The sequence below is a fragment of the Epinephelus moara genome, chromosome 13 (genome assembly GCF_006386435.1).
Source record: "Epinephelus moara isolate mb chromosome 13, YSFRI_EMoa_1.0, whole genome shotgun sequence".
Classification (NCBI taxonomy): domain Eukaryota; kingdom Metazoa; phylum Chordata; class Actinopteri; order Perciformes; family Serranidae; genus Epinephelus; species Epinephelus moara.
Window position 1 is genome coordinate 4,766,085 of NC_065518.1, and position 12,629 is coordinate 4,778,713.

The 12,629-nt window shown below is 42.1% G+C and overlaps 2 protein-coding genes across 2 annotated transcripts in view; both read right to left on the reverse strand.

The window, feature by feature from the left end:
• Positions 1-2,423: 2,423 nt before the first annotated feature.
• On the reverse strand, positions 2,424-8,740 carry LOC126400217 (scavenger receptor cysteine-rich type 1 protein M130-like). Its single transcript, XM_050060780.1, has 9 exons — positions 8,722-8,740; positions 8,451-8,597; positions 6,378-6,692; positions 6,006-6,284; positions 4,746-4,853; positions 4,003-4,320; positions 3,625-3,909; positions 2,680-2,762; positions 2,424-2,557 (listed from the first exon to the last, which is right to left on the reverse strand). The coding sequence occupies exons 1-9, from the start codon at positions 8,738-8,740 to the stop codon at positions 2,438-2,440; spliced, it is 1,674 nt and encodes a 557-aa protein (XP_049916737.1). The 3' UTR covers positions 2,424-2,437.
• Positions 8,741-9,130: 390 nt separating this feature from the next.
• Positions 9,131-12,629, reverse strand: part of LOC126400219 (collagen alpha-1(XII) chain-like) — a 15,856-nt gene continuing 12,357 nt past the window's right edge. Inside the window, exon 4 of the mRNA XM_050060782.1 lies at positions 9,131-9,303. Within this exon, the coding sequence (XP_049916739.1) occupies positions 9,131-9,303 (173 nt within the window). The remainder of the gene's footprint in view (positions 9,304-12,629) is intronic.

Genomic DNA, 12,629 nt, shown 5'->3' on the forward strand with positions numbered 1-12,629 from the left:
GTAATTGTTCTGCATATTACAAATAATTCAAAATACACAACATAAAAAGAGTTTGCAGCTATTTGGCTATTTACAACATCCCTAAAGTTTGTTATTAACATGGATGAATCACTGAATGGGCCCACAAGGCACAGGCCCAGGGGCCCAAGTGTCAGGGGCCACCCTGGCCTTCACTTTTAACATTTCACCCAAATTAACACCAACCAGGAAGAGACTCAAATGACCACAAAGAGACACAAAAAGACCACAAAGAGATCCAAAGGAACTGACAAAAAAAACAGGCAAAACAAACACAAGGATAATCAAAATGACCTCACAGAGACACAAAACAACTACAAACAGACAAAAAAAAGTCTGCGGGTCTCATTAATAAAACGTGAGCAGAAGGAATTTCTGTATATTTTGGCATTCATCAATATATTAGTAGCTCCGATCTGTTCGTAGTTATTAACAAAATCTACACCTGCCTCTGACTGCTCGTAGCGTTTGTGTAAATAAGGATTGCACATAAACATTGTATGATTATTAGAAATTCAAGTTTTAATTCCTATTGTGCTGTTAAGTTCAAAGTACACAAACACCTTTGATCTAAGTTAAACATGACAGGAGATTAGAAATAAAATACATTTTGCTAAATTAGCTGGTATTGAGCAGAGTTAAGCTTCATGAATCAAGAAACAAGTGACAGTTTTTGTTTTTCTCTCAGATCCTTGTCATAGTGTTCAGGCTGTACGAGCAGCGAAGTAAAAAACAAACATGTTAATGACAGTTTTGTGTCTCTGGGTTTGGAGATATCAGAAATTTCTAACATATCTCTAACTTAATTGACAGAATTGTTAAAGTATCAATAAACCGGTGCCATAATAGCTACAAAACCACCGGAACTGCAATGGTAATTCACCAATCAACTGTGTTGATGATTCCAGCTTCTCCAGTAGGATAATTTGCTGCTTTTCTCAGTGTCATTTCATAGTAATCTAATTATCTTTTGGGTTTTGGACTGTTGGTCAAACAAAACAAGCCATTTGGAACTGTTACCTTTGATTCTGAACAAACTACGATAGACATTTTTCACTTTTTCACTTATGTAGAGATTTATTTACAATACAAGAAACTGTGATGCATAGTCAAATATAAGTAGAATATAATATAATAAGTTATACGTTAATATAAAACTTAAGGGACTCTGATATTAAAAGATATAAGTACACAAATAAGTCATTGTGGGGTATATGTAGATATTTATTTATTTATTAACAATACAAGATGAGCCATGATATGATGCATGGTCAAACATAGGCTGTACTGACAAGGATAACCATGTCTAATAATAAATGAGGAACACTCTCAAACTGGCTATTAATGATCAATAACTGAATTAACCAAAGCGCAACTGATTACAAGCATTATGTATTATGAGACTACAAATCAAGCTCATGTTATGAATAATGACTGATGTGTAGAGACTGGATAAAAAGGACTTTGTGCAGAAATGGACAAGGCCTCCCATGATCCTTCAAGCTCTGCCTCCTCTATAGAAGGCATATCTGTCTGCTTCAGGAGTTCCTTTAAGTGTTTCCTCCACTATCTGACAATGTCCTCAGTCTGAGTCAACAGTTCTCCTCTTCAGCTGGAAACAGCCTGGGCTAAGCTCTGCCTCCCTCTCCTGAGCTGTCTGATTATCTGTCAGAACCTTGACTGAAAGTCCTTCTCCAGGGCCTACCCCAAACTCCACACACACAGTTTTCGCCCCAGCGACCACAGACGCCGCAGTCCTGCTGGTGTTTCTGGAGTCTCCTGACTGAGCTCGAAAGGACTCTTTCTTCAACTAAATGGTCTTTTTCACCACTGATGTCCACTAGCAGATTCTTTGGTTGCCACCACATCGGGCACAGGTGACCTTCTACGCACAACCTCAACAAGGCCCACCTGGACTCCATGTCTCCAATGGCCATCGGGACAAAATAAATTTGCTAAAGATTAAAAAAAAATTTGTGGTGATTGCAAATAAATGATGGTGAAGGCATGGGAAAGATTGTTTTAGTTATTAAAAAGGCAAATGTTCATTGTAGGTCTGTGACAAGTCCTCTTGCATGAAAGTCTGATGCACTACATGTCCATCCACCACCCTGACCTCCATGTGCTTACTTTCCATCTTGCAACATAACGGTCAGACTACTTACTACACTGCCACTGAACGAAATCTCAAGGTGCAGAATTGTTCAAAATGGACTTGACTCATTGTGAAACTGGGCTCCAAAAACCTGGTTGGATTATCACTTGAGACTGAGAGGAGAGACCTTTAGTTATCTCTTCCTGCTTTCATTCTTTTAACAATTTAACAAGGATTTAAAAGAAATGTTCGATTCAGAGTTGATGGACAGTTGTTTGGCAGGTGAGAAATCTAATTAGATGTGAGATGAGCTCTTTGTAGGTCCTACTCTTCTGCCTGGGCTCCTTCCTCTTCAGCCGATCCTCCTTCATTTCTGAAAACACTGAGGTTGTAATAATCCACCTCAATGTTCTCCTGTTGGCCTGGCTTCTTCCCCCTGGTGGTCTGGAGAGACATGACAGCACACAGATATGAGTTATTGCATCACTCCTCTCTTTAGTTCAACACACACAGGCTAAGGGCTTCGTTTGAGCCAGTCCTCTAATCAACAGAGATGTGTACGGTACCTTAAAGATGAAATAGATGACAGTGATGAACAACAGCAGAATCAGCGGCAGGACGACCAGTCTGATGATAAAAGCTGCTGGATCTGATGAAACACATTCACAGACACACACATCAGTACAGCTGCTCCCATCAACCTTAAACTTCAGTCACGTTAAATCACCTAAAATCACTCATCAGTTAACTGAAGTCACTGTGAGGGGATGAATTAAAGCCTGCTCATTCTCTCCCTAATGCCCCTGTCTGGTTGAAATGAAATCAACACCTTCACATAAAACCACAGGAGGTTGCTTAAAGGGGCAGATTGCCACAGTTTGAAGCATCAAGGAATAAGCCCACTTCTCTACCCATCAGGATGCTATTGTCCTGGATAATTTTACAGTTCAGATCAGAGGAAGGACGACGCTGGAAGATCACTGTCACAGATGATTGGTGCATCTCAAAGTCAAGGAAGGTTCCTTAAATGGCTGAATTTAAGGAGGCTATGTCATCGAATCTGGCTGAAGGACTGTTCCAATGTTGAGGATCCTTTGAATTCTCCCAGTGACTGAATCTTTCCTTCAGAGAGTTTTCAAGGATACATGNTAAATGGCTGAATTTAAGGAGGCTATGTCATCGAATCTGGCTGAAGGACTGTTCCAATGTTGAGGATCCTTTGAATTCTCCCAGTGACTGAATCTTTCCTTCAGAGAGTTTTCAAGGATACATGTGTGTATCCTCAGTGGGCATAAACTACCCACAGTTCTTTGCGAGTAATTTGCCAGAATTGAAGACAGGCCTTCTTCAGTGATGCATACCTTGGCACTCGCTAGCCTGTTCCAATGTGTGTTCACTGAATGCTAGGAGGGATCTTGCCTAGCCTCTGTAGGACTCGACTCAGAAGGACCCATCCTACCAAGGAAGCATCCTTGACTTTGAGAAGCAACAGATGTCACTGATGGGCTTACCTGAACAGGTGAGCTCCAGGGTGGAGGAAGACCAGGACAATAATGTTACACACTCTCTCAGAGCAGATCCAGAGTGAACACAGTCAAAGTTGATCTTCCATGCAGATCTGTTGGAGGAGTCCTCTCTCCTTCCTGCTGAAATAGCAGAGCCGCAGTTCAGGTTTCTACAGAAGGCAACTGCTGACATCAGAGTCCAGTCAGAGCCATCCACTGGTCTCCAGTCTCCTCGTTTCACCTCCAGTGTTCCAGTACAGCGACTGGATCCTCCCACCAACCTGACAGGATCTGAACAGAAACCAGAAAGTCATCAGTAAAAGAACAAAGTGAGTTTCATTACAACAGAAATGAACCAAATCAAATCTGCAGCTCCTCTTCTACCTGAGCAGGTGAGTCCGACAGCTTTGCCAGATGAGCAGGTTTTTCTATCTGAGCCTGAGCTTCTACAGTCCAGGAGAGCAGACTCATTACCTCCACACTGGAACTCTTTGGTCCACATTGAAGCCTTCACTTCTCCATAGAGTGCCCCCTGGAGGACTGAAGGAGCCCCACAGCCCAGCTCCCTACAGACCACCTCTGCATCCTGCTGGTCAAAGTCATCTTCACAGACTGAGGACCACGACTGGTTAGACTGGTCAGACTTCACCTCCAGGTGTCCTGAACACAGATTAGTCCCATTCACCAGCCTGACAGAGTCTGGAGGGAGAGAGAGAATTTAACTTTTAAAACTGATCTTTATTTGTGATTATTGATACTATGAAACAGACATGATACATCTCATCAGACACTGTACAGATTCACATATTCTCAGACCATTAGTTCAGGAAGTCTGATACACAAGCAGTTTCATCAAAGTGCAGCCTGGAAGATCTTATGATCAACTGCAGGGTTTTTGATACAAGCATATCTTGGAAGATTACTGTCATAGATGATGTAACAGACCATTTTACCTACGCAGGTGATCTCCACGATGGAGGAAGAGGAACCTGATGTTACACACTCCCTCAGGGTATGTCCAGCCTGAATACAGCTAGGACTGATCTTCCATGCAGATTTGAGCAAGGCCTCATTTCTTATTCCTGCTGAAACAGCAGAGCCACAGTCCAAGTCTCTGCAGACGACAGCTGCTTCCTTCAGAGTCCAGTCCGAGCCACCCACTGGTCTCCAGTCTCTCTGTTTCACCTCCAGTGTTCCTGCACAGCGACTGGATCCTCCCACCAACCTGACAGGCTCTGAACAGAAACAAGAGGGTCATCAGTAAAAGGATAATAAGTGAGTTTCATTAGAACAGAAATTAAGCAGAATCACAGCTGCAGCTCCTCTTCTACATGAGCAGGGATGCTTTTCATTGTGCTAACTTATACTTCACGTCCTCTCTCTTCCTGTGACCTGCAAATCGCTCCCCCTTTCCCATCATGGAGGATCTTTGAATCCCTTGCATGCAACTTGAGGAGACAAGGAGTTAGGAGGCCTCTGGAGGATGTTAGAGTGAGGAAACACAGGTGTATCCCGTGTGTCCACTTTTATTAAGTGCCATGAGGGATAAATGCTGCACCTCCACATGTGGCTCAATAACTGACACCACTCAAGACTGACACTGTAGAACCAAGGATTTCTCATTTGGCAGCTTTGACTCCTCCATCTTCATGTCTCTTATTTGCATCTCTCTCTCACATACTTACTGGGAGGAGGTGAAGGAAGCAAGGAGGGACGTTACCATAATGAAAAGAACCCCAGGTGAGTCCAACAGCTCTGCCAGGTGAGCAGGATTTTTAATTATTTGATGCAAAGCTGAGCATCTTACCCAGCTGCTGCATGTCAGGTGGACTGCTGACTAGATTTATCCATCTCCATTCATTAGTAAGCATATTTCCTTTGTCGTCACAGGTGCCTTGCAGGGGGAATTGTGAAACAGCAGCAAGGGCCTCAGCACACAATAAAAGCACTCACAACACAGTATATCCTACTTGTGGCGGGGTGTCCTCCAGGGCAATGGCCACATGGCAGTTTGTCCTGCCAATGCTTGCATAGCAGATTCCTTCATCAGACTCTAAATTTGATGCGATTTTACTTGGGAGTTCATTATCATCACTCCCCACTACCTACTGAGCTGAGCCTGGTGTCAGGTCAGAGCCTAGATTTCAAACAATGCCTGTATTCTACATTCAGGTCACATGGAGGGCGACATACTGTATTCAGGTAGTCACATACACAAGCAATTACATCATTAGTACTGTCTACAAGATGTTATCATCAACAATTATGATTTCATTACAAACATATTCACATCTGTCATGTTGCTGAGCAGACCTCTGTGTCACTGCATTTCATACCACATAAAGAGATTCTAACGAAGTCACAGATGATGTCACAGACATGCTTACCTAAGCAGGTGAGCTCCAGGATGGAAGAGGAGGAACCTGATGTGACACACTCCCTCAGAGTATATCCAGCCTGAATACAATCAGGATTGATCCATGTAGATGTGGACATGGACACATTTCTTATTCCTGTTGACACAGCAAAGCCACAGTCCAAGTCTTCACAGGCTATAGCTGCTGACGTCAGTGTCCAGTCAGAGCCATCCACTGGTCTCCAGTCTCCCTGTTTCACCTCCAGTGTTCCAGTGCAGCGATTGGATCCTCCCACCAACCTGACAGGATCTGAACAGAAATCAGAGAGTCATCAGTAAAAGAACAAAGTGAGTTTCATTACAACAGAAATGAACCAAATCAAATCTGCAGCTCCTCTTCTACCTGAGCAGGTGAGTCCAACAGCTTTGCCAGATGAGCAGTTGTTTCTATCTGAGTCTGAGCTTCTGCAGTCCAGGAGAGCAGACTCATTTCCTCCACACTGGAACTCTTTGGTCCACATTGAAGCCTCCACTTCTCCATAGAGCGCCCCCTGGAGGACTGAAGGAGCCCCACAGCCCAGCTCCCTACAGACCACCTCTGCATCCTGCTGGTCAAAGTCATCTTCACAGACTGAGGACCACGACTGGTTAGACTGGTTAGACTTCACCTCCAGGTGTCCTGAACACAGACCAGTCCCATTCACCAGCCTGACAAACACTGAGATAGACAGAGAGAACAAGTTCATACCATAGCAGCTATTATAGTATTTCAAAATTCCTGACGTTGGCACCATCTTCTGGTAGCGTGAAAAATGACACATTGAAGACAGCAATGCCTGATGAACAGAAACAAGATCTACCATCTTAAAAGGAGGTCGGCTTGCGGTAAATCTAAGAGCTGCTGATAATTTGTGCAGTGTATGAACTAAGTGAAGTGTTTGGTGTTTGTTCTTCCTCCAGGAACAACAAGCAAAGTGCCAGATGATCTGGAGACTTAGCAAGTCAAGGATGTGTCAAGGACCCAGAGTTGGGTGGAATTTTAATTTGTAAAATGTTCTTATAGGGGTGGTTGCAACCCTTCATCCTGTTTACTTTTTCATGAGTACTTTAGTTAGGTCTGGATACACTCACTGTGCTACTTTTAATTTATTAACATTCTTATCCATATTGTACATTTCAATCTTTCCCTCTAAAACGTAAGAAGTTTAGGTCCTGCTGATCCTGGTTCTGGCGTGGCTCTTCCTTATCAGGTAGTCACAACCCGTCATGACTCTGTTCACAGTAGAATAACAAATGAAGCTACAACATATTCAGATTAGACTTCTCCTGCTCTGTGGCAAAAACCAATGTCTCAGTACTGAAAAAGCTGGTTGAAACATAGTTTCACATCATGTTCCAGACAAGATCAGTGATTCTGGATTGTTACAATTGCTCAGTCTCAGAGCAATCTTTGAAATGACAGTATCAGCACAGCATCAGCTTGAAAAGGGGATCATCACTGTGTTAGTGATTCTGTTTGCCATGACTTTGAACCAGGTTGTCAAGTCAGCAGAGGTAGGGTGTTGAGGTCCTGTAGACATATAACAACCCCTATCAGAGTCTTCATGGATCACTTGACCGTGAATATATTGGTGCCTTAATGCAGATGGGTCCTCTCGGATCTTGAGACATGTCATCCAGGCCCAGCTGAGTTTTAAACCTGGAATGTCCAGGTCCATGGTCTGGAGGATGAAGAAGGTGACGGGAAAGTTTTGCTTGAAGGTATTCAGATCCCGTCTTAGCAAAGTCTACACCCTCAAGGACAAAGTCGTACTCAAACAGATCAGCCACTTCTTGCATCAGTGGCTGGGACTACCACAAAATTTGAGTCATATCACTACAATAGTGACGTTGGGATGGGTAGTGTTCTGAGACTTTGCTAAAAAGGTGTCAAAGGGAAGCAGAGAGGTCACATGATTCAAGAAGAGATACAAGCACAGGTGGAGGAAGTATGTGCCATATGGATCATAGGGATGAAGGAACAGGACACATGGACTCATTGGGAGCAAGCTGTTGACTGAGAGATTATTTTGTCCTGGTTACTTTGTTCCTGTCCAGTCAGTTTACAACATCCTTTCTCAGATGTGTTGGACCTTGAGAGGCAGCAGAATATCTCTGTCACCATTACAGAGACCACACACAGGCCAAAACCGGGTTTTCATGATGTCTGAAACAGAAAGGCAAATGGTTCTGCTGGAATTAACTCTCCCCTGGGGAGAGTTGAGGATGGTGTGTATCTGTTAAGGTTGGCTGCAGTGACTTCATTGGCAAGTCCCTATAAAGGACATTAAAGCTATTTGGAAGACAAGTACATCTAACTGGAAGAGTCCTAAACATTGGCAGGTGATTAACAGCTTTAAAAACGTGATACCTTGATTCTGATACCAGCAGATCAGTGTAGTGCTAACATGTATGTTGTTCAATGATGACAGTCTACCTAAGCTATTAGCGCTGTTACAGATGCTGATGGTGAGGTGGTCAACAATATCCTTTAGAGATGAGAAGTCCTTTATAATGTACATGTGAATTTCGTCAGGATCGGAGGCGATGGATCTCAGTTCATTCTTGTCAGCATCCTGTATTCCTGAGAGAAAAATATAGTGTTAATAACTGTGTTGAAAAAGGGGACTTAAAACAAAGAAAACCATTCGGCTGGCAAAGTAATACAATTGAGGTTTTCTAACACCTAAACTAAACAATTGACAGACCACACTGATGGTTGAGCATTTTTAACTCCATTCACTACAAATCATATGTACCTTACATTACTGCTCATATCTGCTAAAGCATGTCCCATGATTTTAACTTGACTTTCTTTCTTTTGGGCAGCTGGTGGTTTTAGTTCAATTTGGTCCACTACTTTAATCAAATCACAAAGACTGAAATTAGCCTGATCTGGTGCTCAATACATAAAGACATGAACTGATATAAATGATAAATGCTGTCATTTTTACACTTTAAGGAATGAGCTAACTAACATTTTTATTTTGACAAACATGAAGTACCACATTCAGTTTATATTGATGTCACTTATATAAGTATTGTAGTTTCAGAGCTTATCCTCATTTTACAAATTTTTCTGAGGCTGTTCAGCTTCATCATTATTGAAACTGAAAGTCAGTCACCAATAGCGTAGACCTCGATTCCAGCGTCCTTCAGGTTCTGTGAGGGAAGGAATATGTCATCCTGGGACTCTCCATCAGTGATCAAGACAGCAATTTTTTGGGAGTCTGCTCGCATTCCCACATTGGATTTAAAGTTTTTATGGAGGATGTAGTCCAGAGCCCGTCCTGTATGACAGTAAAAAAAGAGGGATCAAAAACCATAGTGTTGTGAAGTTGGGGGAGTCATTTCAGGTGCCCCTTGTTCCAGTAAAAACAAAGTAATTATTATTATAATCACTATTAGCATAATAATGTCAACATTTTTAATATTGTACTACAATACTATGCTATAATTCACATTACTGCATACTTTTCTATTGGATTGCTCTACATTTGCACACATAACATCTACTGCACATCTGTCCGTCCTGGAAGAGGGATCCCTCCTCAGTTGCTCTTCCTGAGGTTTCTCCCATTTTTCCCATTGTAAGTTTTTCTGGGGGGAATTTTTCCTTATCCCCCGTTAGTGTCCAAGTACAGAGGGATGTCATATGCTGTAAAACCCTCTGAGACAAAAGGTGATTTGGGAAAATGAGCTTTGTAAATAGAATTGAAAATTGAATTGAAGTATTACAATAACATTATCAATATTATACTAACAACAATAATATTATCATCATCATCATCATCTCATTTTTCATGGTAACCCTAATATCACTGCAATCAGTATAATCATTATAACAAACAGGAAAATGTTCTTTTACAACTTCAGCTGAAGTCTCTTTTCTGAAGATGATTTGTCAATAATATTTTCAAATACACTGTTTTTTGTATAATCTGTCGTGGGGGGAAGATTTCATTCACACATTGCTCAAAATATACACTATATACTTCTCTATGTGGTAAATATGTTGTAAACAATCACACACACACACACACACACACACACACACACACACACACACACACACACACACTGCCATAACCAAGAAACGTTAAGTTAATTTAATCAGTTTGTCTTGTGTCTATGTTGTCTCGTGATTTCCTGTTTTATTTTGAAAGTTAACTCTCCTCTCGTTTCAGGCAACTTGCTCCTTCCCCTGTGTGTTTTCCCGCTGGTCTGATTGTCTGCCCCGCCCCTGATTGTTTCCACCTGTGCCCTTACCCTGTGTGTATATATTGTCTGTGTCTCCCTTTGTCCTGTGCCAGTTCGTCTTGTCCTTCGTGTCAGAGAATCAGCGTCGTATCCATGCCATTTTGCCATTGCCATTGTCAGGTCTTGTTATTTTGATACTTTGGCCATTGCCATTGTCAGGTCTTGTTATTTTGATACTTTGTTCATGTTTGTTTTCTGTTTGTTTTTTTAGTGATAGTTCAGTCTCAGTAGAGTGATTTTCTGTTTGTTTTTTCATAGTGATAGTTCAGCCTCAGTAGAGTGATTTTCTGTTTGTTTCTTAGTCTAGCGTTTATTTCCTAGATCTTTTTTTGTTCTTAGCTTTAGTGTAGGTTTTCCTCTTTCGAGAGTGATTTTCATTTTGTGTTAAATAAACTTTGATTTTGTACTTTGTCTGTCGAGTCGTGCATTTGGGTTCAGGTCCTTTGTTTGGTCGTGACACACACACACACATATACATTAGGACTGTCAATTGATTAAAAAAAATTAACTAATTAATCGCACAATTTTCTGTAATTAATCGTGATTAATTGCGATTAATTTATCAATAGATTGATTGCGTTTAATCACATTTTTCTACTTAAGTCTGAAGCTTAATAATGAAGTTAATACAAAATAAACACAAAGAATGTATATTTAAATTCAAAGACTATTTTAATAGCTTTCTTTAAACTTTGAACACAGTTTCTCTCCTGTGAAGTACAACTTTTCAACAGTGACTCAGCTTGAAAGGCATGTTTCTTGTATCTGCTGACAGAAATAATAACAAACCCAGGCCTAAAGGTTAAAGTGCAGGTTGAATACCAGAATCATCAAGGCCATTAAAATTCTTGTAGGAACTAACAATAATATAAATGTTATTAACAACAAAATGTGTTCCATCTTCATGTGCCAGTTGAATTTTGAAAAGGTGCACAAGAGTCAGTGCAAATTGTTGGGATTCACAGGACCACAAATGATAAATCATCTGTGGTCCTGTGAATCCCAACATCCCCCCTTTGGTCAGAGGATTGCACTTGATGTGTGATGCTGAGGGCAAACACATCTTCAGTCCACAGTTGAAAAGTTCATTTGTTAGTCCATTCACATTGTAACATCTGGGCAGTTTGTTAACCAACTGGGCATTTGTTGGTACTATCTATCTCGGCTAAGCAAGAATAGTCTCTAAGTACAAAACAAAACCTTCAGGTTACAGAACAACTCCAGATAAACAACAATGACACTGGCATGGAGTAAAATAACTAAGTTGTGTTTCTCAGTAGGTGTTAGTGAGAACAGGAATGTTAGTTATAAGAAGGTGTTAGGTGAGATGGAGAGAGGGTGTCACCTACAATGATAAGGGCATGTGTATGACTATGTGTGTGAAGTCATAACATGGTGTCCTAACCTAGTGTTTTGAAACTAGGGGTGTAACTGACAAGAATTTACAAAAACAATCCAAGTGTACCTGCAAAGTTGGACAGTGGTGTCTCAGTCCAATCAGAATTTAGGCTACCTAAACTAATAGCAGGGTGTCTGGCTATTATAGTTTAGAATTACTGAGATTGCTGCTGTTGCTGGCAACTCGAGTCTACCTAACTGCAAGAAACAAGGTACTTTGGATTAGCATTTGCATTACTATCATTACAGGGGTGGACTAAACAATGAGCGGGCTCTGGAGTGCCTGTGCTTAGCTGGTGGCTCAGGGCTGTAACGCTCCCGGTAGCTAGAGGCAGAGAGGCATTCAGAGGCGCTGTCACTGTCTGAAAAATTCTGACTGTCGTCTGAACTGCGGTCAGACATGTCAGAGATGCTGTGCTCATCATCTGACTGGTCACTTGGCAGGTCATAGTTCTGGGCCAGAATCTCAGAGTATGTCCTTCTACAGCTTCTGTTCTGTGAATGGCCATCTCGACGCAGTTGGGGGACATAGCGGTTACGCTTCTTGTCTCCCTGCGGTCTTTTCACACCCCCCTTCAAGCTGTTGTGAGGGTGGTGTTTTGGGGCAGAAGCTCTGCGTGACACTGCAGGATTTGAACTGACAGGTTCGGTTGGTATCCCTGTGGTTTTGGAACGGACGGCAGTTTCCCAAGCTATCTGTGTCAACTTCCTGAGCTCATGCATGTGTAGCAGGATGAGATGCATCATCCCTGCTCTCATGACGAGTGTGCCACCTTGCTCTCCCCTCAGCACATTAACCAATCAGCACCTGAGGCCACTCTATATAGGAGGGCAGTGCCCATCTTGTCGCCCTCTCGCTCTTTGGCTCTGAGGCCCGCCCACTTCCTGGTCGCCTCACTTCCTCCTTCCCACCGTTGCTGGTGCAGGTAATGTGGCAGTAGCTGTCTTGCTTTGGTAC

Excerpts from the sequence above, each read along its gene's own strand:
- LOC126400217 (XM_050060780.1), bottom strand. Across the intron at positions 3,910-4,002 it reads TGTCGGACTCACCTGCTCAG|ATCCTGTCAGGTTGGTGGGA; the intron begins GTAGAAGAGGAG and ends GTTTCTGTTCAG. Across the intron at positions 2,763-3,624 it reads CCTGGAGCTCACCTGTTCAG|ATCCAGCAGCTTTTATCATC; the intron begins GTAAGCCCATCA and ends GTGTTTCATCAG.